Raw genomic sequence first — 23,585 nt, forward strand, 5'->3', positions numbered from 1 at the left:
TATAGGGAGATTGTATTTCTGTGATTCATGAGGCAGTGCAGTTGTTTCTCGAAGCGGGTGTATTTGCAGGCTAAGCTTTTGTAGAATTCACCGAAAACAAGAATAGTTAAGAAATGGCAGCGATAAGTCTTTTGAATCCCAAAGCTGAGTTTGCTCGAGCTGCTCAAGCTCTTGCAGTAAATATATCAGCAGCAAAGGGCATCCAAGATGTGATGAGAACAAACTTGGGGCCTAAGGGGACCATGAAAATGTGAGTATCTCCGCCGCACATGTGATTTGTCTTCGGCGATGTCAATGATAATTCACATTTATGGATCGTTATTTGAATTGATGTTCTGTATTCGTACAGACTCTCATCCCATTTTTTGGTGTAGAGTTGAATCGAAAAGTATCTCATTTTGAAATTCCTAACACTACATGACCATATAAGGCAATTTCACACCCACGGCATGAAACCATTTCGAGTCTGTCATGCCCCATTATTCGTTGATTAAAAATGATGAAATCAATGAACTGATAAAAAAAATTCGTTTTTTAGGCTGGTATCTGGAGCTGGTGATATCAAAATCACAAAAGATGGTAATGTCCTTTTGCACGAGATGCAAATCCAGCACCCTACAGCCTCACTCATTGCTCGTGCATCAACTGCCCAGGATGATATGACCGGTGATGGAACAACTAGCACTGTTCTGGTTATCGGAGAGCTTCTAAAGCAGGCTGATCTCTATATTTCTGAGGGTCTTCACCCTAGAATGCTTACAGAAGGATTCGAACTGGCCAGGGCTAAAACAATCGAAATTCTTGACTCACTAAAAATTCCAATTGAACCCACCAAGGAAGGCCTTCTGGATATAGCGAGGACTTCGCTAATGACGAAAATTCATCCTACTATTGCTGAAAAGCTTTCACATGTTTGCGTTGATGCTGTATTGACCATTAGACAGGGTGAACAACCGATTGATTTACATATGATTGAGATAATGGAAATGCAGCACCGAACTGCAGCTGATACTACTCTCGTTCGAGGCATTGTTATGGATCACGGATCCAGACATCCCGATATGCCTAAACGAGTCGAGAATGCTTACATTCTCACTTGCAATGTCAGCTTAGAATATGAAAAAAGCGAGGTATGTTGTTTTGAAGTTTATTCATACTTTATCTTCCTCCTGTGATTTTTATAGCGCATGAATTGTCTTGTGAAAAGACCCTCACAATATTCATATGACCAGTTTAAGATTGATTATTATCACTTTAAGTGGACACTAATGTCTTGTCCGTATATGCTACAGGTGAATAGTGGATTTTTCTATAAAACAGCAGAAGAGCGGGAGAAACTTTTGGCAGCAGAACGTGAATTCATTGAGAATCGTGTCAAGAAAATTATTGATTTGAAGAAAAAACTTTGTGATGGTACTAACAAGTCATTTGTTATACTAAATCAAAAAGGAATCGACCCACCTTCTCTTGACATGCTTGCTAAAGAAAACATTATTGCATTACGTCGTGCTAAGCGCAGAAATATGGAGCGTTTGGCACTTGCTTGTGGTGGAGCTGCTATGAACTCCGTCGATGATCTAGTAGAAGAAAATCTAGGGTGGGCTGGTCTGGTTTACGAGCACGTGTTGGTGAGTAGTACAAATATTTACCACCAAGATCGAAATTGCTTGTACCTTGAATTTTAATTTTGCATTGGCTTTTATTTTTTATCTTCAGGGTGAGACAAAGTACACTTTTGTGGAAGAATGCAAGAAGCCCACGTCTGTAACAATTCTCCTTAAAGTAAGTCAACCGTTAGATTTTCGAAAATATGAAATTGATATCGTTTTCTATCAGTGAATTCAACTCATGTTCTAAGTTAAATTCTAAGTTTAATTTCCTAATAATTCAATTGAACTTAGTTTTCTGATTGTATAAAGGCATTCGGTCATCCATTTTCCTTTTTTAGGGCCCGAATAAGTACACAATTGCGCAGCTGAAGGATGCAGTTCGTGATGGTCTCAGAGCAATCAACAATGCTATTAATGATCGGGCTGTTGTTCCTGGCGCTGGGGCAGTGGAAGTAGCTGCAAGTAGGGCACTTCATGCTTACAAAGAGCAAGTTAAAGGCAAGCAACGTCTCGGCGTACAGGCATATGCAGAGGCACTGCTGGTCATCCCTAAGACTCTAGGTGAGTTCCGATTCTTAGCATCGTAATTATTCTAATGCAAAAACCACTCATTCATTAATGACACATATAACAACTTGGGTATATGTTACGCTTATGTTTTAGCTATAAACAGTGGATTTGATGCGCAAGACAGTATTGTAAAGCTATTAGATGAATCGACAGCCTTAGGGGAAGCTGTTGGTCTGGATGTTTCGACTGGCGAAGCTCTTAAACCAGCTGATGCAGGAATATATGATAATTATGTTGTAAAAAAGCAAATTATCAATTCCTGGTGAGCCTTATTCATTTACATAGATAGTGTTCCGAATATTATTTTTTTTAATTATCGGTGAAGTATTGGGTACTTGTCTGTACAAGAATGTATATGGACTCTTAATTAACTTATGTATGTTTCTCTTCCAATTTGCAGTACCGTAATCGCCAGCAATCTCCTTCTGGTTGACGAAATAATGAGAGCGGGGATGTCTTCGCTCAAAGGATAAGAGACACTATATTCTTTAAGACTTGAATATTTATACATTTAATCACACCAGCTTACGAAAGTTGAACTTATCGTTCAGTTCACATTCAATTTTTATCCAGTTCACACGCATTTTGGTATACCGAATTTAAGCGCAGTATAACAATTTGTTACTAATTATGCTTGCGATCAATGAGTTAATATTTCTTACAAACGTCGTTTTCCTGTGTCACTCACCCCTCCAGTAAATACGTAGTTTTATTCTCTCAATTAAGGCGTTGAACGGCTAATGAGCTAAAAAAACATCAGAGGTAAGTCTGAAAAATCTATTATCTACAAGATTAGCCGATCAGAGCTGTTTGACAGTATCTATCCTGATTCAACGTTTTATTATGTCAAGTAAAGTTGTGTATGTATTATTACCGATTCCACAAGTGCTTTCAATTGAACGTTTGTGTATCATTAAATGCTCAATCAGTAGCGACTATAAATGGGGCACACCAAAGAGCAAAGGCTCATTCACCGTTTACTTTCAGTGAGACGACACTGCTGAAACGCGTCAGTTTCTTATCGCGCGGCAGTGGGTTCGGCAATAAATATTCGGGTTGCTCGTTATTCGTGTCCCGGTTGGTCCGCCACCATAAAAAAAAAACCAAAAAAATTCTCATATTAGTGGCATTTGAGACTTTTGATCCACTTCATATTGGGTTTGTACACGTCACTGAATACATACTCTTCTTTCATTTGAGAATTTGTGTTTAGTTGAATTCTTTTCATAAAATGGAATCTCGTACGTTGGAAGATATATTGAGTAAACATATACCAGAAGATGACCTACGTGAAGTCAAAAGAATTTTATATGGAGGAGAACTGGAGTGAGTATGATGTATGGAAAATGTAGGTCATTCTCATTTGTATTTGTGTTTTTGTTGGGTTACTTTTAAGTTTATACAACCTATTGGTAAAGGATGTACCAAAGTTTAAATGACAATTTTTGCTAGTCTGCCCTGTTAATCATGCCGGAGACTGAATTATTCATTTACTAACTAAGTTAATCATGCAAATAGGAAATTGGCCTTTGCAAATTCTGACAACAATCAGGATCTCGAGGTTCAGGGATGGAAATTTGATGCTTCTAAAGAACAGCTGCGACCGCCTCGTATCATCAGAGTCGGTTTGATACAACATTCTATTGTATTACCAACTACAAGCCCTGTAAAAGACCAAAGAGAAGCCATATACCAGAAAATCACAGCATATGTGACAGAAGCAGCTTCATGCGGTGTGAATATACTTTGCCTTCAAGAAGCATGGCGTGAGTGTGGGATTCAAAACAATTTTCAGCCTCGCAGCTAGTAAAATGGTTAATACTACAATTCTAAATGATTGGGAGTTTACAGCGATGCCATTTGCATTTTGCACACGGGAGAAAAAGCCATGGTGTGAGTTTGCAGAAGACGCTTTGACTGGACCTAGCAGTGAGCTGCTTCGAAAGTTAGCACAGCGCTATAATATGGTAATAATTTCACCTATTCTGGAACGGGATAGTGATAAAGGTGACACGATATGGAACACATGTGTAGTAATCGGTTCAGATGGTAATATTATTGGAAAACATAGAAAAAATCATATTCCACGCGTCGGAGACTTCAACGAATCAACGTATTACATGGAGGGTGATACGGGACATCCTGTCTTTGAGACACGGTTTGGTAAAATTGGAATCAATATTTGTTACGGGCGTCACCATCCACAAAATTGGATGATGTTTGGCATAAACGGAGCCGAGGTGTGTGCACATGATATGTACATACATGTCAAATAGAGGACATCTGAAGAGTTATCGTGTGTAAAAATTAATAGGTAGTATTCAACCCTTCTGCCACGGTAGGCTTACTTTCTGAGCCACTATGGCCAATTGAGGCCCGCAATGCAGCTATAGCAAATAGCTACTACACTTGTGCTATAAACCGGGTTGGTACGGAAGTTTTTCCCAACGCCTTTACATCTGGGGATGGCCGTCCTGCTCACAAAGACTTTGGTCACTTTTATGGGTCAAGTTATGTAGCTGCCCCAGATGGAAGTAGGACACCTGGACTCAGCCGTCATCGCGATGGTCTTCTTGTTGCTGAGCTAGATCTCAATCTTTGTCGCCAGAGCAAAGATTCTTGGGGATTCAGGGTGAGACTTGAATAAAGTTAGAAGATTACGTTTCAAAATTTGTATTGGGCGATAACAAAAACTCTACATTGCCTATCTCCAATTTCAAACACAAAGTATACCTTAAATTCATTATATAGATATTCTCTGTTATTGATTTACATAACTTGAAACTCTAGTCATATTATCGTATAAAATTGTACGTGGTACACGTAGTGTAAATTCTTAAGTAGGTACCTTGTTTGTAAAGTTTGTTACAAAATTTCAGATGACTCAAAGACTGGACCTATATGCTCGTGAACTTGCAGAGGTAGTCAAATCTGACTACAAGCCACATATAATACGCGAATGAGGCTACTAGAGTGACCCATCTTTAATATGTTCAGTTGCACAAAGTTGTACATTGATCATAAATACATGAAGTTCTCAATTATTTTAAAAATAAATACGTATTTCCAAAGGCTGTGAATTAAAAATTGTCACACGGGTGACGCCGCAGCAACAGTAGAGTTATGAGTTTGCTTACGGTAATGCAGTGCCTCTTGATATGCCTTTTTCACCGCTTTTCTGTCCGCTGGTTTTCGAGATTCTATTAATTTCCCTTCGTCCACCTCTTTTGATACTCCTAATTTTTCTAACTTTTCACCAGGTAGCCATTGCCTATAAAAATGTTAGTGAGCCAACACGAATTAGAAAAAATCTTTTGAATACCGTAAATAAATCAGGAAAGGTATACTGACCAGGTACGTTTTGTGTCAAAGAATAAAACAAGAAAAACTGGATCCTTGTAATTAGCTGCAAGTGCAAGTACGTCATCAGGGGGTGCTGGAATAGGTACACCTTTGTGTACGGTTCCTCTAGGCGTACCAGGATCTATGATCAGAGCAGGATACCAAGGATAGCCTCGGCACTTTGCCCACACGAGCTGTAGAGCCTCCAATCGATCATCATCTTCTGGTTCTTCATCAACTTCTTCTTCACCTTCTTCTTCTTCTTCGGCACTCTTTTCTTTCTCAGCTTCCAATTCTTTTTCAGCCTCTGTGTCAGCATCTTTCTTTTCAACGTCTGGGCTCGACGATCGACTCGTCGAACAACTACTGCAGCTAGAAGACTGACTTTCTGCTTCTCCTCCATCGCTATCCATTACACCACTCCTGGGTTAATATATGAATCATTGAGGAGAATTCCGCTACGATTTTTATCGCCCACAAAAGAATTCATGGGTGAGAATATTGATGAACAGTTTAACTCACCTGTAGACCCTGAAACTGTCTCCTTGTTTTTTCTGTTCCCCTTCGGATGCAGTAGGGACACCACTTCTGCTTGCGCGAGCTCTGGCCTTTCGCGTAAACAGTACAGCTGTGCGCCGATTAACTCCACCTCCACCTGTTTCCCTTTCGCCAGTTTGTGATTCGGAGTCACCTCTAGTTCGACCAGTTCTTTCTCGTTTCCGAAATTTAGAAGCTGTCGATTCTACTTCAACAACAGGATTAAATTCAGGATGGTCCTTGCGAGCTTGTTCGATGAGTGTCCCACCCTGCTCACGCATTCTAACTCCTGCTCGATAGAACATGGTATCCTTTCGATTGTAAGCAAGACAGTTTTTCACCATCAAGTTGAAGTCAGCTTCAAATGCTCCGATACTATCATATTCTTGTCTTTCTAGCTTCGCCTATGTTAGAGCAACAATATCAGAAGATCAGAATAGTAGATGAAGCAACTTATCTATTACAAATGAATTGAACTAATTCATACCTGCATTGTGGATAGATCCATGGGGTGTGATACTATGTCGAGATAATCTGTTACTTGTTCAGTATCAACTGGTTGACCAAATACATCATTTGTATCCCTGGATTTGATCCCCTCCAGAAGTGATCTGAGCACACTTTCCAGTGGACGAAGCTCATACCACATACACTTCTCCTTTCTATAATGAAAGAGTATGAATTATGGTTTGTTTCACTGAAAATTGGATTGAACTACGTAATTTGTACTCTACATTCTACAGATAGAATCAAATTAAAGCTTACTCACACTTTGAATAACTCTTTCTTAAGTTTTTCACGTTTCCGAACTAGTTCACAAAGAAGTCTTGCACGCTCCAAATCCTGACGTAAGCATTGCCAATATTTAAGTTGACGATAAAGTTCCCCCCTCAGCTCACCATCGGCTGGTGGTGATAAATGACCTCCTAATATTGGTGGGCGGGAATGTGGATGCGAACTCTGAAGCCTCCTCAGAAGAGGTACCCCATTTCGAAATTGACGTTTCAGAGTCCAATAAGCTATCAGCCTTTGTATCAGCTGGCTCTTTTTAGGTAAGCCTTCAGCTAGACTATTAAGTATTATCAAATATAGTAATTGTTAATTTCAAACTAACTCATCGAAACAAAATTTCCTCATAACACCTCCTTTCTTCTTACCTAGCAATTTCACGTATTCGTTCAGGTGGAATAGTGGGGATCGAAATAACTGGCGCTGAGGAACTCTTCTTGTTAGCTATAGCTCGTCGTCGGGCATCGGCTGGATTATTGGAAGGCTGATAATCTGGTGGCGCATGCCCCTCGCAGTACGCTGTCTTCTGCACAAGCATTGGTTCTCCATTGGCTGGCTGTACGGTACGCATTCTCATACAAAGTCCAGCTTGTTGGGCACATGTAACATGGAACGCTGCATAACAGCTGCTTTTATGACATTGTATGCATGCGCCTGCACCTCTTCTCTTACAAACACTGCACGTCAGCTTCCAACGTGCAGATGGAATACTTTCTATGCTGTCTATCGGCTCTAGAAATACTGTGTTGGCAAATCGCACCTCTGGGATCCATAGGGCACAAACTACATGTGCCCATGTTGCGGGACGATCTGTTTGCTTGAATGCTCCACCTCTATTGGGACATAAGACGCAATCTACAGCTCTAGATGGACTCTGTAAGCATCTTCTGCAGAGCCACTGCCCTTCGGGTATATAAGGCACTCCGTAACAGTCTTGATGGACAGCCAAATTGCACATGTCACAAAACAGGATTGCATTGCTGTTCTGACATTCGCCATCCATACAGATACAGCAAACGGCATCTTCATCCGCTGCAACACCTCCTCCTCCATTTGTTTGTTGCTGAAAATAGGACTCTTTTTCCAATCGATCCATCAATAACTCAAATATGTCAGCTGCTAAAGGTGGTTGAAGTCCCGCCGCGGCACGACGTTCATTAACAATCGCCAGCCATGCAGAGTCCTCTTCATCAAGATCATATTCGACCTCACCTGAAAAACGACTTGTTATCTATGTGGAATTCTCAAAATACTACCTGACTATGGCTTAAACAACCGACGGTAATTAAAGTTTACAGTATATTAGATGCTTGTGAGCTGTACACTACCATCAAGTTCTTCCCCACTGCGTTCCATGAATCGAACGTATGAGTTTGGAAGGGGTTCAGCTTCTCCAATTTGTCCTTCGTAGCCATCTAATGCTTTAACCGTGGCAACTGGCAATGAGCTAAGTATCGCCTTTTCCTCTCTGTCTTTATCAATCATTGAAGCATTTTTCTTATGGCTAGGATTTTTCTCATCTGCTTCAAATTCTTCAGAAGAAACAATGGGAATAGCTTCAGATATTGCAAGCTGATTCGACTTATTTCCTTCTTCTCCGATGGAATGCACCTGTGAGAGTGAAAATTAGATAGTTAGAGTAAAATTCGACGAGAAATGTTTCAGAGATTTTAGTTCGTAATAGAATAGTTATAACATGTATTAGTATTATCCTTCAGTTATTACTCTGTAACAAAATACCCAAACAAGAAAATAGTGAATTGAACAAATGTATGGTCAAACTGTAGATATCTGTGACTAAACTCAATGGCACTATCAGTATTCAAAATTGACATCATCAATTAACAAATAACATGTATTCGAAAGGAAGTACAGCACAAACGCACCAAAACAAATCGCGCGGCCTCCTGTGGACTTAGGATTTCCGAATCGCCTGGTACAGCAGAATCCCCAGGAGCGCCTATTCTGTTCCTTCCTTTCTTCTTGCTACTCTGAGGGGTGTTCATACTTGAATTATGATTTGATAATCATTTGAAATCCAACGCGTGTAAACGTCAACTGCTTGTTTATGCCAGGGTAGGAAAAAAAATGAAAACGAGCTTTGCAGCGAGGGTTATGAGTTAACGCGCTTTTACCGCCGACAGCGCCACGCGCCACTATGGGCCTGATTCACTGATCTCTACACTAGATCAGTGGCCTGATTAGGCCTGATGACTTGAACAGCGCTCCGTTAAACATAACTATTTGTAACATTACCAGTTCGGGCAAAATAACGCGTTGATCAGCGCCAATCAGCGAATTTCAGACCATGGACATATGAATAGTTCCAGACCTGAATCGCTTGCCTGTACTCTAGCACCAAGCTAGCACTAATTAATTAGTGGTTTTTCTAGAAAACCAGCTTCAGAAGAACTTTTGATATACACCAATAGTACAGTGAGTTAAGAGAAAAAAATGCGGCTTACTGCGATTTTGTTGCGAAAAAAGCTACCCAATGGTCATATCTTCAGAGGGTAAGAAATTGACTGATATTTTCTGTACAAATAGACTAACCTCCGAACTCGATCCCTATGAAGTTTTGTGTTAATAGGTAATCAGTCTTTATGGCAAATGTCAAAATTGGCTGATCCACTGTCTTGATTCGGAACTTCACTCCACGCCAACATAGGTACTTACCAAGTAACGATTTCTGTTTAGAAAAAATCGGCTAGTGAAACAAGTTGATGAGAAAAGCCTTAAGCAACTTCGATGGGACTACGAATTGGAGGAGCAAAATATGCTATTCCTGCGTCACCCTTATTTAACGGTAGAACAGTCATATGGCCACGCAACAGCTTACGGCAAACCTGAAAAGAGAATGGAAGGTTTGAAACAGCTTAAGATTGATAAGTTTTCCAGAACAACAACCCTAAAGGATAGACTTATGCATTTACAGACAAGTGAAACTTGGGATTGAAAGTGATAAAACATGATCTTTGATAGATACTTTAGAGTTGTTAATGCTCTGTTTACCTTACAGCAGATGAACAAACAATATGTACAGTAATATTTCAATTATAATACATTAAGAAGAACGATTCTTGTATAATGATATTTTTCTCTAGACTTCCATATCCTAACAATATTTTTTCAAAATCTCCAAGTATATTTTAGTTAGCATTCTAATTAATCAAAATTAGCATGACAAATGAACTCACTTATCAGAGGAGCCATAAACACTACCATTCATCCGTGTACAACAATTTCTTTCAAAGAACACGGTTTATTATGCTTCAGTACTGTGTTTTAATTTGAAAACAATTCAGAGGCAAAAGAGAGAGTCCATAATACCAATTGAATTACTCAGTTTTTCCGTGTGATAAATTTTATGTAACTGACCACAGTATGCTTGGAATTTGCCAGTACGGTATAGCATTGTTTTATGAACTCCTGAGTAAACATGAATTATCAATGGAAGTGGAAAGTTTTAAAATTTTTTAAATCATATTCCAAGTACATTGATAGTTTGCTGCTATTCTCCATTCAGCCAGTTGATGTTGGGCGTTTAGAGAACAAGGATTTTAGTCATACGAAAGTATGTACTAATCTGCTTAACATGACGTACATGGCTTATACTATTCTTGATTTGTCTAACGTTTTGTGGAACTATTGGATGTGTGTGGTAATTTCTTCTCAATAGATTTCCAAGACCCAACCCATTCCTAAAACAAGTACGCGTATGTTTTATAAAAAATAATATTATGAATATTTCGTTCACAAAATATTGATGAATGATTAACAAAATATAATAATTATAAAAGATGTACAATTCTTTAATGATAACTATGAACGGACATTTAACTGAAGGCCCCAATTAATTATTTTTACACTTTCTGTACATGTTACAAAATGGGTTCTCAATTACAAAATAAGACACAGTTATTTTACTTTCATAACGTGAAGATTTGTGTCTGGAATTGTGCTGTATACATATCTAAAATATAAATTTCAATGCTAGTGGTTTATTGGGATATTTCAACTTCAACAAAGTTGTTCTGCCTGCATTTAATGTAGATGCAATTGTGATATTTCCGACTAAATTTGAAAGTCAATAATCGATCACATCTTTCATAAAATATTCTGGCTGGAAAAAGGATTTTGACAATAATGCTTGGGAAGTATTCGTCCCTGTTCAATTGTGCTCATAATTTATTATATATATGTTTGAAAATTAATACTGGCTGTAACATTTAAAGATCATTTTCAATTCTATCTGTAAGACAAGATATTAAAAGTATGTTCACGTGTTCTGCACCATTAATTTCTTATTATGAAAAGATATAAACACTACAAGAGCTGTCAAAAGTCTCATTAATATCCAATTTGGTACAAATTAGGCTTTCTGATCAATTGCTGATAGTTTCTTTAAAAGCTAATGATTTTTATAATGCAAGTTCTACGACTGCGTGAACAGATCATGTAACTTTTGACAATTTTCATAGAGTAATGTACTTTTCTAAATGTATAGATGTGTTATTGACAGATTTTGTGTATACATATTATTTTCAGTTATGAACTAAATTGTGTTTGACCACCCTTTAAGAATCAATTTCTTACGACTTATTTTCTGATGCAGAGGCTGCTGGTAGCAAATCTTTCGGTTTGTTCGTCATCCAACCAAATGGGTCATTTTCCACTTCTTCTTCTGTCAACTCTCGTCCTTGGTACAATAGATTTGCAAAATCTGCTACTATTGGATCTCTGCCTACACTGCTCATAGCTATTACTTTGCCAGCTTTGAAATAGTAAGCAAAAAACTTGAAATTTTCTAATGAACCAAGAATCTTTATTCCAGTTGGTCTACCATGTCCTACAAAATAATTTATTCATCATGTTATGTGGCTATCAAATTCTTACATGCACACCATTAACTACATTGAGAAAGGAAGCTGTTATGACTCACCTGCATATCGATAACTTTTCCCAAATAACATAGTCCAAAAGAATGGCACTGCTCTCAATGGGGTTTCTTTTCCACAAATATTCAACGCAGCAATTTTCCCATGGTAATGTGCCAGTCCATAATGTCCTATGGCTGCCGGCAAATCTTTGGAACTGAACACGGGAGCGTATGCAATGTCACCACCAGCATATATGTTTTCAACATTTGTTTGCAGGTACTGCAAGAAAATGAATTTTGCCAATGATTTATTGAACTACTACTATACTGTTGAGCTACTTTTAACAATTCACAATTGAAATTTACTACCAGCCAACCAGCAATGCATTGTAGGTTTTGGATTATAAGATTCGATATATTACCTTGTCTACTAGAACACTACCATCTCTGTGTAGCTCAATCTCTTTCATTGGGACATCTTTCTATTACCATTAATAGTTTTTTTTACTAATTTTATATAAACGTTTTTCTTTGTTAGACATACCTGTGCGATTTGCTCAGCAATAGACCTCTGAGCTACAACTTTGAAGTGCGTTTCATTATCCTAGTATCACGAATTCAAGAATATTTCATTGATATTGCGACTTTTTCAGAAATTCAATTGGCGATTATAGTAGAGGAAAAAAAAAAAAAAATTGATTCTAATTACATAAACTGCTGTACCATTGACTTTGCAGATGACTAAAAATTTTTACTGACCTTTGGTAGTTTTTTGAAAGCCACTGTACTATCTCCCTAAGATATTGGATTAGTAATTGATGATGTAACGTAACTTCTGTATTAACTGAATTTATGGTTTTCATTTGGTTCATATGGTTTTTACCTTAGATTTCCGTTTACCTAATGCTTTTTTTTTACTCCTCGCATCTTTCTTACCATTAGTGACGCTTTTATTTTTCACATCTGGCTCCTCATCTGCCTTACAAGTTTCATAAGATTGAGTTTTATATTCAAATAATAATGCAATACCTTGTCTGTAGCTATGGTACCATCAGGACGAAGTTGCAACTGCGTTTCTTTCAGCCAGTCCGTACTGAATGTACAGCCAATTCCTAAAATAGCCATATCGCACTCGAGGTATGTTCCATCTTTCAGTTCAACTTGATTTAGAGTTTTTCCATCATCCTTTGGTATAAATCGAGCGATCGTGTTATCCAGAATGAATCGAACACCTTGGAAGAAATAGGATTATTCAAAATTCAGCTCCTATAATCGTTCAGGGTGTTCACCTTTCTGCTCAAATTCTTGTTTGATCCTCAATCCGATTTCTTCACCGTAAACAGCCTTGAAGGGTGCTGAATCCCGGCCGACTACTGTGACTGATGCACATTTGCCAACACAATAAGCAGCAGCTTCCATTCCAACAAAACCAAGTCCCAAGACTACAACATGCTTCTCAGAACCTATCTGGGCATAGACAGCGGCACTATCAGTAAATTCTCGCATAACAAATATATTGGCTAGGTCAACGCCAGGTACATCAGGCCATCTTGCAACACCTCCTGTTGCAATGAACAAATGATCATAAGCTAAGTCTTCATTAGTGCTTAGCTTCACAATTTTCCGATTTGTATCCAGCCCTGGAAGCGACAAAAAAAAAGTGTTCAAGAGAGTGAAATGTAAATTGTTTATATTTTTAGAGTATCTTCAGAGTAGAGAAGAGTATTGATTTCAGAATTCCAGCAACACATACACCTTACAATTGTTCATGAGGAGAATTTTTGACCTACCGATAGCCGGATTTCCAAGCAGAGTTTCAATGTTATGTTCATCGTAAAAGAGTTGGGACCTTAATAGGAGTTTGTCAATGGTTCCATCAATCACTTTGGAAACCTTGGGTCTGTCGTATGGAAGAGCAGATTCTTTGCAAACCATGACGATACGACCAGTAAAACCTTCTTGTCGCAGAGTTTCAGCGCAAGTTGCACCTGCTGGACCTCCTCCGACAATTACAACTGTCTTGGCACTCTCTGCTTTGAATGCAACCATTTGCTTGGTACGCTTGTTGGTTTCCAGTTCCTTGCGCTTAGCTCTTACTTTAACATCTCCATTATTGCTTACAGATACCTGTAAGTATGAGTATGATGAAAATTTGCCATTTTACAAATGCTCGTTACACTTGAATATGCAGTATCTATATTAATATCTATGATAGACACTTTTTACCACTGTCCAAATGATAAAAGTTTAGAATATGTCATGATATGTCATAATGGACAACTCACATTGTAGCATGGCAATGAATCTAAGCCAGGATAGTCTTCTATATCTCCAGTTTTGATGTTAAAGCAGGCTCCATGCCATGGACACCTGACTCGACCCTGACCTAGGGCACCGGTACTAAGCAAAGCGCCGTAATGCGAGCATTTCGTTCCTACGGCATGAAGTTCCCCGTCCTGTTTAATTAGTAGAATTTTACCACCATCTTCACCTAGGGGTAATAATTTCATCTCATTGTCCTTGATGTCGTTTTCATTGCAAACGACTCCTTCGACATAGTCTAGATCCATAGATTTACCTAAAGTATAACAAAATGATTATTATCTAATTCATTCAAAAAAACTTAACCATTGCATCATGAAATGAGTGATTTTGATTTACGTCAAGGTTAAATTCTTTCTGATATATTTTAAAAATCATGTAAAACTGAATGGTTTAACTGTCATCACGATAACTCACAAGAGCAACAACAACTTGCCACATTATACGATTCTCGGGGATTTGGTTTTATTGGCTTGTTACATGATGTACAATTTTCATTTTTTGTCAAGCTATTTCCACTTGGTTTTTTATCGGTCATTATTGAGTATTCCAAGTAAATTGAAAAGTAATGCACGAATTCAAAACGAGGAATCCTTTTAAATTGACCGATGGCAATTTAAAAAATTGAATGTGACGGAAATATTTTGGCGTCTGCTTGATCAGCTGACACCTGTCAGAATTTGAATCAAATTCTTATAGGTATTGTATGGTGTATTTGTATTTTTCTGATCATTTCATTGCTGATTCGAATGTGAAAGAATGAAAAAATGAGAGAATTATTCTCTTTGAACTTACTTTCAAATTCTTTCGAAGTCATAATTATTACACTTTTTATCAGAGACTTCCCGAATTTTCTATCGCGTATTTTTTCGTTGCTGTGTGATGAAGAAAAAACGAAGTTTGGAAACGTAGTTCAAAATTAGAACACGTCCTTTCTCTTGGATTATGTTCAGCGTATTAAATTATAATCAAATTATTATTACTACTTACTACTCTTCGTCGGTGACTTCTCCCCACTTTGTTTTTGTGCTTTGCTGGGGGAAAAGGTTTTACCACATTTGGCACCCATTTTCTTCTCATTCGTTGATACGATTTGATTTTGTATAGATATGCGGATCGCCGGCGTTGAATGTGGGCCTATTAGTAACATGCGCGAAGAAAACCACAAAATAGATTATAGTATATCAAAACAAATACATAGTGTGTCCCATTTCGAAAAACCCACTCAAATATCTCTGACTCAGCGGGAATATAAAATCAAATTTCAAAAACACAAGATCGTGAGTTTGAATTTAGAACAAAATTAGCGCTGTAAAATTGGCATCGGTGAGGTCAGATAATTATTTGGTTGAGTCAGTTTTAGCGGTAACAATTTGACTGCGTTTTCCCGATAACTAACAGAGTCATCAATTTCGCGTCGAAAATCGAATAAATTGGTATGATACTAGACAACTTTGAAACTGATGTGTTTTGAAAATATAAGATTGCGCAGTAATAATTTCGAACTCCTTTGCGCAGGTGTAAGAGGTATTGAAGGTATGAGCTGGTTTTTCTGTTTTCGTTCATTTTAATGGCGTAAAAGTTCGGACACTTTGCTTTCTCGATCAGGGTACATAATTACATTCACGGATGTGTCCCGACATCTGATGAAATACATTACTAATCCGTAATTATTGCGTACTTTCTTATCTGACATCGCCGGCTTCTTTCATCAAAGAGCTTCAACTAAAACTTCTCTTTCTATCGGCTAGTCTAGAAAATATTTATAAACGGGTTAAAAAGAAATCGGAACAACCCGTACAGACATAGATAAAAGTGATTATGCAATGGAAATATTAATGTACTATGACGACTACATATTTTGTATGAATAATTGTTGGTTTCATATGTTTTTATATGATATCGTAAACCAGCAAGGACATTATCAATATCTATCATCTATTCTAACGTAAAAGTTGTTTCTGATTCATAACTATCTCTGCGGTTTAACATTTTATAAATCTAGTAAACAATTACTGCGGTTCAACTACATGAATGTTTATTCAACGCCGGAAACTTGACCGATTTCAGGGAAGGAAAAAAAAATTGGTGAAAATCGTATACGAAACACTATAATAACGGTTGATTGTATCTCATGTTAATCTGTCTATTTATAAATATTGAGAAATATTGAGATACATTATAACACGCCTATCAAAGCTGGCTCATCAATAAGAAATTATCAACGACGCGATATCCTCTCACCGTAATATATTCTGTCAATATTTGCATTACGCGTGTATAAAAAATGGTGTTAAAAAAGAATTAAAAAGAAAGAACCGAAAGTCAGCTTTGAATAAAATTTGACACAGATTTCTGTAGATGGTGTTGACATAATTTGGTTTCTCAACATCTCAATGAACTATTGTCAATATTATCTTCTTCTCTATCACGAAATGTAATAATGTGAGAATTATTGCTACCGTTATTAACATTTTTTTTGTCTTGGCACGCTAATAAGAACTGTGGTATTTAAATAATATGTGTTGAATGTAAGTTAAGCCCACCTGTTACACCGCACGATACCCGGCTGGAACTGACTGAAACTGAGAGTGAGATATCTCAACTTCCTTGAAAGAGAAAGGATCACATACTTACAGCGGCTATCGGCCTTGTCGCTGCAAAATTTAGACTGGCACCGATCACCATGCGTTTTATTTCTACTACTATTCGTTTCTAGTTTAGGTCTAATTGTAAGCTAGAGCGAGTACAGATTTCTGGAATTCTCGACTATGGTTCATTAACATCTGAGCCAGTATATGTGTGTATACATATGCCTACTGCATCTATATCGTAACGTATAGTTGAAGATCGATAAATTACAGTTAACGTTAGCTCATGATGATTCCAGAACGTTTTTCAACTTCATAAGTATTAACAAAAACTTCATGCGTTTCACGAATAATGATCATTTGCATAATTATTACAGAACCTGCCCAAATTGTATTGCATCAAATATCATATTATGGGATTCCATATGGGACTTTATTTAATCGTACAAGTTTTCTTTAAGTTATTTCGAGCGAATTAAATATTATTTTATGATAGTTATTGCCAGTCTGAAATGAAATCTTTCACAAAGTAAAGGAATGTAGCTTTAAATTATAGATCATGACAATTGTGTATAATATATGCACAGATTGAAAATTGTACTTCAAACAATACAAGAACTAATTCCGAAGTTTTTGTATTTTATTAGATTCCACGTTTCACGTATCTCGGAAAAATTACAATGCACATATAATAATTATTAAGCATTGAACTTTAGGCAAATAATAAAACGACTGAGCTGAATATAGTTCAATATATCTATGATATTTAAAAAAAAATGTACGCTTATCTGATTAGTACGTGTCGGTTATAGTTTATCTGTATATCTAAAACGTGTAGACATTGTCTAGAGCGAAGAATGATTGATTCCTCGTCACAGTATCGTTGGCTGAAAATTGTCTTTCAATCTTCAGTCAACGATAGTATAGAGGTCTCAAATATGAAGGCGTTAACTGAAGATCAATACTCTTACAACATTTACAATCGACTTTATATTAAATATGAATACATGGAAGGCCGATAACGTGTCGCAGCACCGTTTCCGAGAATAGATTCAATCAGAAACGAGATCAGAAACGTTTAACATGACGCATAAGCTGACGCTTTCTCAAAAATTTTTTCGGTTTAATTACATTTTATAAGCACGATAAGTTATATCTATAGTGATAAGCGAGGTTCATAAAGTGTTCGCTGCTGTTTTGGCACACATTCGCAAATGATTACGTCGGTAATGCTGAATTTAATGCAAAATTGAATATTTTTAAAGCATATGCTGACTAGGAAACAACTACAATTTGTATGCATTGTCTGATGATTATCAACGACTGATGACATTGATTAATCTTCAGTCAACGCTGATGATTAGTTATTCGTTTGGGGTGGACTGTTCAAAATTACCGCTGACAGATACCGCCGACGACCGCGAGCGATCATCGATGACGTCATGACGTCAAAGTTCTACACTACGACAGCGTAGAGTGTACCCTAGTGTACTCAAAAGTGTACCATTGTGGTTAGTGTGCTTGTACACAAAACGAGCTGCTGTCAAAATAGCGTTTCTTTGGTTATTTCTAAAAATGTCGACTTTGTATGAACAGATAAAAATTTTATACGATCAAGAATTGTATTCGAATGTTATTGCCCTAGTAAGTTTAGTTTATTATTTCAATGTTCCAAAGAACAAAAAAAACCTCGAATTCATCGAAAAAGGGTTAAGTTTAATCTCCGGTTGTGAAATGTCACCATTATTATTTCCAGGCAAATTTTGTTCTGTCTTTGAGTGATCATAACAGTGAACTATTACCAGCACAGGCTAGATTCCTTACTTACGTCCACTGTGCAGATTCATATTTTCATCTATCCAAGTATCGAAAGGCTGAATCACTGTATAAAAAATCACTGCAATTTCGAAAAAGTCTTTTGAAATCTAAGGGTGCTACCAAACCCCCACCTGAAGGACAGAAGGAAATCATGTCCGACATCGATATCAAATATCAAATTCATTTATGCCTGGTTCAACTAAAGAATACTCAAGAAGCACTACAAGTATTACAGGGGATACCTGGCAAGCAGAGATCAGCTAAAGTAGGCACATTCTTTTTCACACAGCCCTTCTTTCATGCACTCATACTCTTAAATGTTCTTCAGGTTAATATGGCCCTGGCAAAAATGTTTCAAAAACAAGGAATGGAACGGTCAGCAATTGCATCGTATAAAGAGGTTTTACGAGAATGTCCACTGGCTTTATCTGCAGTGGAAGGTCTCCTTGCCCTAGGGGTTAAGGGAATTGAAGTTAATTCCATGATTGTCAATTCTATTACTAGTGTTCCGAGTCTGGAATGGCTGAATATGTGGATTAAAGCGCATGCCCATGTCCACAATCGAGAATACAACCATGCTATTACCTCATTCAGGTCATTGGACAATGCTAATTTTCTCAAAGATAATGTGACACTCTTGACAACAATGGGAGAATGCTACTACTTTGCTGGTGACAACAAAAATGCCTTGGCCTGCTTACGAAGAGCTAGGACGATAGAACCAGATTTCACTAAAGGGTTTATTTCATTTGCTGTCTGGTAAAAATATATGTTCATTGCAACCAGAATATTTCATTTCAATACTTTTTACAGCCTGGACATATATGCTGCTGTTTTGTACAAGACACAAAATATAAAAGAGTTAGAAAAATTAATACCGGTCATCACTCAGACTTCAGAATACACAGCTGAACTATATATTGCTATGGCTTATGCCCTTTATGCTGCTCATAAATTCAGTAAAGCATGCACGCTAATTGTTCAAGCACAGAATTTAGACCCATGTAGTATTGAGGCCATTATATTATGGGGAAATGTTCTCATAGAACAAAAGAAGTATCAGGAGGCATTACATCATTTTAGACAAGCTGCACTACTCAAACCTCATAGATATGAACCACATAAAGGCCTTGTGGATTGCTACATCGGAATGCATAGGCTAAGAGAAGCTCTCAATATTGCCAGTACAGGCTGCAAATTACTTGGACATACACCTCGAGCTCTAACGGTATTATTCTCTTTATGAAAAGATGCCGACGTATGATTTGACCAATACATTAACATAATTGTATTTTAGCTGTATGCATCAGTGTTAATGAAAGATCCAGTATCAGTTGGCAAGGCAAAAAACTTATTGGAGAAAGCTTTAAGTCAGGATGAATCATTTTTACCAGCGGTTTATTTGCTTGCTGAAATATATGAGCAAGAAATGAATTTAGAAGCAGCCATTGAATTACTTGGAAGACAAGTCGAGTTACAACCTACTTCAAAATTCCATCAAATGTTGGGTGATCTATGGGCTAGAGTTCACAATCAAGAGAAAGCTTTGGACCATTATGCCGTTGCCTTAAAGTAAGTGTGAACTTCCTACTTTATCTTATTGATTTGATCCCTCATTACTATAAAACTAGCTGATCTCATTGGATTTTTGCATGTTACTGTTCCAGTCTAGATCCACATAATAGACGCGCTCTGGAAGGACTACATCGGTTAGACAGCACTTCCACAAAATTGGAATCAACTTATTACATGTCAGTAGGTGACGAACATGCGGATGCAACGTATGACGTTGGAGACGGCTTACCAGATACGGATAACGATGAGGCAGCCGATGAAAGTGAAACAGAAGAAGTTTGGTCTGATATGGACTTGGAGGCAAACAGTCAACAGGGTAACTTGTGATTCACAGTCAATTGAACTAGCATGCATCTGGAAAGAAGGACGAAATCTTGTATCGAGTATTGTATGTTTGCGGTTCATTCTACGATCTTATAGAGGTAAATTCTCATTTCTGGAATAAAACTAGCATCATCAACACTTAGCAACACCAGTTGTATAATCTCAGTCTGATAATTCTACCAGGGCTTCTGAATCTTTACTAGGACTAAAAAAGTATTTGAATAACTGTGATTCAATTCATATTAATGAATATTAATGAAATTGTATAAAATTGTTAATGAATTAGATAGAATCTTGATTTACGGTGTGAACTATGCTTTACGAACAGGTAACACACTATGACAATGCATAAAGCATTGTGATAAATTTTTGTTTATGCTCCCACCAATCATTGATGATAGCTTAAGCGGTAGGAAATTACATTTGAATAGCAAAACTCTTTTGTGATTTTTGTTTTCACATTCGATAATTCTAAACATGTGGTGTTTGATGGATGACGATAATAAATCACAGCCGACGAACAGCCTGACTACAGCTAATATTAGAGTTGCGAATTAGCTTCCCGTTTCACATAGATGCCGTTATTTGGAAATATGTGATATTACTGGTATCATATGTGTCTCTTAACTACAAGTAAGTAAATGGTATTTGATTGATCAGTAATAAATCATGTATTTAATGCCTAAGTACATTATCCTTCTAAACAATCAAAACTGAGGCAAAATAGAAAAAATATCCTTAAAAATTAAATAATAATATAAGAAGTCAAAGATTTGAAACAACTCTCACAACAAAGGAAAGAAGATGAATGGGAAAATCTGAAATATGCTATGTACATGAACAGAAAGATTCTATTATTAAATAACTTATTGATATCTCTCAATCAGCTATACTTTTGCTTCTCGAAATTAGCCCTTAAATATTTGAGTCCTGCAGTTATTTTATCTTCATCCAAGTTGGATACCGAATCCCTATCACCTGGATTAAGTGACGAATTATGTACGTAATTTGGCTGTGTACCCAAAGTTACTTCAAGTTCTGGAACACTAGGTGGCATGGAATTTTGAAGGTGGTATTCCGTGGGTAAATATGTAAGGTTTGGGGGTGGAACTGGAGTCGGCGCCATTTGATCTGAGCCAGGTAACAAAATCTGCGAAGTGTTTGCAATGTCCAAATGGGGAGGGGGCTTGGAAAAATCAATATTAGATAACAATGTTCTCACATCATCTGATAGTGTCGGGAAAGACTTTTGCACTTGGGGTTGTTGTATGGGTGGTTCAGGGCATGGAGGTATTGGCCCGATCAAGTCAGAATCATTACTATTCGATGAATCTACATCAATCAATTCTGCTGTATATGGTTTCTTCACTGCCAGATCTCCTGATGTATCACCACATGTTGTAGTGTTACCATCAGAGGTATTGTTTGGATGAAAAATTGATGTATCATCTTGAGACACAGTTGTGGGGCTTTCCTCGTCCTTTGGTTCTAACTGACCTGCTTTTCTAAAATTTCTGTACAAAGGCCCGAATTCATCAATTCTGTCTTTTCGACGCTTGTTAATCCATTCCTCTTGTGACATCTCACGCCATCCTGGTCTTTTCCCTAGTAATTCACCGAAAGCTTTAATCTTATTTTCCACCTCAACAAGCGAATTCTTCTCTTTATATTCGATCATTTCTTTCTCAGATGTATCTTGTTTTTCTGCCTCGTGAGTTTCTTTAGGTTCAGTAGCAGTTTCATTATTCCGGTCACAGCTGTCACTTTCAATTTTTTCTTCTTCAGCTAGCTCTGGAGGTAATCCAGCTCTAATTCTCTGTCGTATTCTAGCTGCTTTCAACCTGTTCTGCTCCATCTTATCTTTCAACTCTTTAAGTCTCTGCATTTCCTTCTGTTTCTGGAGTGTTTCCTTCCTTAATGCATCTAAGTTCAGTTGCTGTTTAGCTCTCACTTCTTCATCTTGCGAAAATTCATAATATCCAACACCATGGGCTCTTGCTTCGTCAAAAAGGACATCTTGGTAATGAATATTCACCTTTTCAGTCAACTTTGCTGTCTGTTCCTCCCATTTTCTTCTCATCATTTCGATCTCTGGTTCTTTAGGAATAGCTTTGACAGTTTCTGCTGGCCTGGTATCCTCCACATCTACAGTGGCCTCTGATCTTTTCATTACTTCCTCTTTAACGAAATCATCTTTTTCTTGCATCCTTGACAAATCTCGTCGCAGACACTTTCTAGTACGTCCAAAACAATCCTGATACTCCACCCAATCTTCTTCTGGATCAGAGTTTGTCTCTTCATAGTCATCAGAGTGTATGAATTCTTCTTCTGATTCAGATTTATTCTCAAAGTCAACCAGAAAGTGTTCATTTTTATTGCTATGTGTTTTTTTTAAAGTCTCATATAGCCTAGTTTTAGCTTCTAGCATCAGTTTAGACTTTTTATGAGCCTTGATGTCATCGGTATCGGTAGGTTCTTTTTTAATTTCCAACTTAATAGTTCTGGGTTTTGGATTCTTTGCTTTATGCTTTGGTTGTATCAGGATAGGGTCTGCATTTACTTTTGCATCTTTAACTTCAGTTTGTTTTCGCAATAGTTCAGCTTTTAACCCGACCAGTGATGAATAATTAACGTTTATTTTTTTAGAATTGTTCATGATGAATATGAATATTCCTCAGGCAGTTGAAGATCTTTATGTTCATGATACGTGCACTTAATCAGTATATTTTAACCTTCTATTAATTTACTAGACAAATTAACATGAGTAGTGAGAGAATAAAATTATTTTCCAATATTCAAAGGTTAGAAGACGTATGTACATACGTCAAATATTTATGGTCTTCACAACCTTCTCTAGCCCTCCATATTTACAACATGGTAACAATCACTAATGCTTCGGGCATCTTCGGGTTACTACAGAGTGCTATATAGAGGCATAGAGAGCGTTGAGAGTAGATCATAAGTAGATAGAGTGAACCTTACGCCCTCTCACTAGACTACATACTAGTCTAGCTCTAGCGGCTGTTGACTCGTTGACACAAGATTAGTACTAACGTTGTACTACCAATGTTCAGTCAACGTTAGTACCAATTGGTACCAATAGCGTTGAGTCGTTGAGTGTAGATAGGTATACATACATATGTATACATATATATACTAGCGTTGACTGATGATCGGTACAGGATTGGTACTAAACTTCAGTCATCGGTAGTTCGTTGACGGTACTAA

The 23,585-nt window shown here is 37.4% G+C and overlaps 7 protein-coding genes and 1 long non-coding RNA gene across 13 annotated transcripts; 5 read left to right on the forward strand and 3 right to left on the reverse strand.

Annotated features, from left to right (window-relative positions):
* The first annotated feature begins 20 nt into the window (after positions 1-20).
* On the forward strand, positions 21-2,841 carry LOC105684763 (T-complex protein 1 subunit zeta). Its single transcript, XM_012398388.3, has 7 exons — positions 21-250; positions 539-1,130; positions 1,293-1,628; positions 1,717-1,782; positions 1,949-2,171; positions 2,274-2,442; positions 2,581-2,841. Exons 1-7 carry the CDS (start codon positions 114-116, stop codon positions 2,651-2,653), a joined length of 1,596 nt encoding a protein of 531 aa, XP_012253811.1. The 5' UTR covers positions 21-113; the 3' UTR covers positions 2,654-2,841.
* Positions 2,842-2,990: 149 nt separating this feature from the next.
* On the forward strand, positions 2,991-5,251 carry LOC105684820 (beta-ureidopropionase). 3 transcript variants are annotated; one of them, XM_048650654.1, is made up of 5 exons: positions 2,991-3,528; positions 3,699-3,946; positions 4,032-4,420; positions 4,495-4,812; positions 5,060-5,251. In XM_048650654.1, the coding sequence occupies exons 1-5, from the start codon at positions 3,461-3,463 to the stop codon at positions 5,141-5,143; spliced, it is 1,107 nt and encodes a 368-aa protein (XP_048506611.1). In that variant the 5' UTR covers positions 2,991-3,460; the 3' UTR covers positions 5,144-5,251. The 3 variants fall into 3 exon arrangements, with proteins under 3 accessions (XP_048506611.1, XP_048506612.1, XP_012253890.2); XM_048650655.1 differs by having other exon boundaries at positions 2,991-3,517; XM_012398467.3 differs by having other exon boundaries at positions 2,991-3,506.
* Positions 4,838-8,996, reverse strand: LOC105684818 (peregrin). Its single transcript, XM_012398462.3, has 8 exons — positions 8,735-8,996; positions 8,177-8,459; positions 7,217-8,060; positions 6,829-7,128; positions 6,547-6,721; positions 6,045-6,463; positions 5,532-5,945; positions 4,838-5,451 (listed from the first exon to the last, which is right to left on the reverse strand). The coding sequence occupies exons 1-8, from the start codon at positions 8,852-8,854 to the stop codon at positions 5,271-5,273; spliced, it is 2,736 nt and encodes a 911-aa protein (XP_012253885.2). The 5' UTR covers positions 8,855-8,996; the 3' UTR covers positions 4,838-5,270.
* On the forward strand, positions 6,238-6,836 carry LOC125499968. The gene is made up of 2 exons (XR_007277128.1): positions 6,238-6,379; positions 6,458-6,836. It is a non-coding gene; the product is annotated as an uncharacterized LOC125499968 (long non-coding RNA).
* Positions 8,997-9,034: 38 nt separating the features above from the next.
* On the forward strand, positions 9,035-9,922 carry LOC105684821. Its single transcript, XM_012398468.3, has 2 exons — positions 9,035-9,361; positions 9,546-9,922. Exons 1-2 carry the CDS (start codon positions 9,303-9,305, stop codon positions 9,802-9,804), a joined length of 318 nt encoding a protein of 105 aa, XP_012253891.2. The 5' UTR covers positions 9,035-9,302; the 3' UTR covers positions 9,805-9,922.
* On the reverse strand, positions 9,821-20,390 carry LOC105684819 (apoptosis-inducing factor 3). Of its 4 annotated transcripts, XM_012398463.3 has the most exons (10): positions 16,687-16,786; positions 16,596-16,628; positions 15,040-15,186; positions 14,013-14,305; positions 13,518-13,854; positions 13,017-13,367; positions 12,757-12,959; positions 11,791-12,007; positions 11,445-11,697; positions 9,821-10,549 (listed from the first exon to the last, which is right to left on the reverse strand). In XM_012398463.3, exons 3-10 carry the CDS (start codon positions 15,116-15,118, stop codon positions 10,393-10,395), a joined length of 1,890 nt encoding a protein of 629 aa, XP_012253886.2. In that variant the 5' UTR covers positions 15,119-15,186; positions 16,596-16,628; positions 16,687-16,786; the 3' UTR covers positions 9,821-10,392. The 4 variants fall into 4 exon arrangements, with proteins under 4 accessions (XP_012253886.2, XP_048506581.1, XP_012253887.2 ...); XM_048650624.1 differs by lacking the exons at positions 16,596-16,628; positions 16,687-16,786 and adding an exon at positions 20,263-20,390; XM_012398464.3 differs by lacking the exons at positions 15,040-15,186; positions 16,596-16,628; positions 16,687-16,786 and adding an exon at positions 14,845-15,000.
* Positions 16,652-21,240, forward strand: LOC105684868 (anaphase-promoting complex subunit 7). The gene is made up of 6 exons (XM_048650649.1): positions 16,652-18,284; positions 18,397-18,723; positions 18,787-19,196; positions 19,272-19,686; positions 19,756-20,030; positions 20,126-21,240. Exons 1-6 carry the CDS (start codon positions 18,216-18,218, stop codon positions 20,358-20,360), a joined length of 1,731 nt encoding a protein of 576 aa, XP_048506606.1. The 5' UTR covers positions 16,652-18,215; the 3' UTR covers positions 20,361-21,240.
* LOC105684867 (coiled-coil domain-containing protein 174) lies at positions 21,005-23,410 on the reverse strand. Its single transcript, XM_012398558.3, has one exon. It carries the CDS (start codon positions 23,011-23,013, stop codon positions 21,241-21,243), a length of 1,773 nt encoding a protein of 590 aa, XP_012253981.2. The 5' UTR covers positions 23,014-23,410; the 3' UTR covers positions 21,005-21,240.
* Positions 23,411-23,585: the final 175 nt, after the last annotated feature.

This window comes from Athalia rosae, chromosome 2, assembly GCF_917208135.1.
Source record: "Athalia rosae chromosome 2, iyAthRosa1.1, whole genome shotgun sequence".
Taxonomy (NCBI): Eukaryota; Metazoa; Arthropoda; class Insecta; order Hymenoptera; family Athaliidae; genus Athalia; species Athalia rosae.

Bases quoted from the DNA above. Each gene is read 5' to 3' on its own strand.
- LOC105684763 (XM_012398388.3), top strand. From the start codon at position 114: ATGGCAGCGATAAGTCTTTTGAATCCCAAAGCTGAGTTTGCTCGAGCT. The intron at 1,629-1,716 runs GTGAGTAGTACA...TTTTATCTTCAG, and splicing joins TGGTTTACGAGCACGTGTTG to GGTGAGACAAAGTACACTTT. The intron at 2,172-2,273 runs GTGAGTTCCGAT...CTTATGTTTTAG, and splicing joins GGTCATCCCTAAGACTCTAG to CTATAAACAGTGGATTTGAT.
- LOC105684820 (XM_012398467.3), top strand. From the start codon at position 3,412: ATGGAATCTCGTACGTTGGAAGATATATTGAGTAAACATATACCAGAA. The intron at 3,507-3,698 runs GTGAGTATGATG...TCATGCAAATAG, and splicing joins TTATATGGAGGAGAACTGGA to GAAATTGGCCTTTGCAAATT. The intron at 3,947-4,031 runs GTGAGTGTGGGA...GGGAGTTTACAG, and splicing joins TTGCCTTCAAGAAGCATGGC to CGATGCCATTTGCATTTTGC.
- LOC105684818 (XM_012398462.3), bottom strand. From the start codon at position 8,854: ATGAACACCCCTCAGAGTAGCAAGAAGAAAGGAAGGAACAGAATAGGC. The intron at 8,061-8,176 runs GTAGTGTACAGC...GTCGTTTTTCAG, and splicing joins CAGTGGGGAAGAACTTGATG to GTGAGGTCGAATATGATCTT. The intron at 6,722-6,828 runs GTGAGTAAGCTT...CTTTCATTATAG, and splicing joins AAGAAAGAGTTATTCAAAGT to AAAGGAGAAGTGTATGTGGT.
- LOC105684821 (XM_012398468.3), top strand. From the start codon at position 9,303: ATGCGGCTTACTGCGATTTTGTTGCGAAAAAAGCTACCCAATGGTCAT. The intron at 9,362-9,545 runs GTAAGAAATTGA...ATTTCTGTTTAG, and splicing joins AATGGTCATATCTTCAGAGG to AAAAAATCGGCTAGTGAAAC.
- LOC105684819 (XM_012398465.3), bottom strand. From the start codon at position 14,587: ATGACCGATAAAAAACCAAGTGGAAATAGCTTGACAAAAAATGAAAAT. The intron at 11,698-11,790 runs GTGAGTCATAAC...ATTATTTTGTAG, and splicing joins GAAAAGTTATCGATATGCAG to GACATGGTAGACCAACTGGA. The intron at 10,550-11,444 runs GTAAGAAATTGA...TACTTGTTTTAG, and splicing joins TCTGCATCAGAAAATAAGTC to GAATGGGTTGGGTCTTGGAA.
- LOC105684868 (XM_048650649.1), top strand. From the start codon at position 18,216: ATGTCGACTTTGTATGAACAGATAAAAATTTTATACGATCAAGAATTG. The intron at 18,724-18,786 runs GTAGGCACATTC...AATGTTCTTCAG, and splicing joins GCAAGCAGAGATCAGCTAAA to GTTAATATGGCCCTGGCAAA. The intron at 19,687-19,755 runs GTATTATTCTCT...ATTGTATTTTAG, and splicing joins ATACACCTCGAGCTCTAACG to CTGTATGCATCAGTGTTAAT.
- LOC105684867 (XM_012398558.3), bottom strand. From the start codon at position 23,013: ATGAACAATTCTAAAAAAATAAACGTTAATTATTCATCACTGGTCGGG.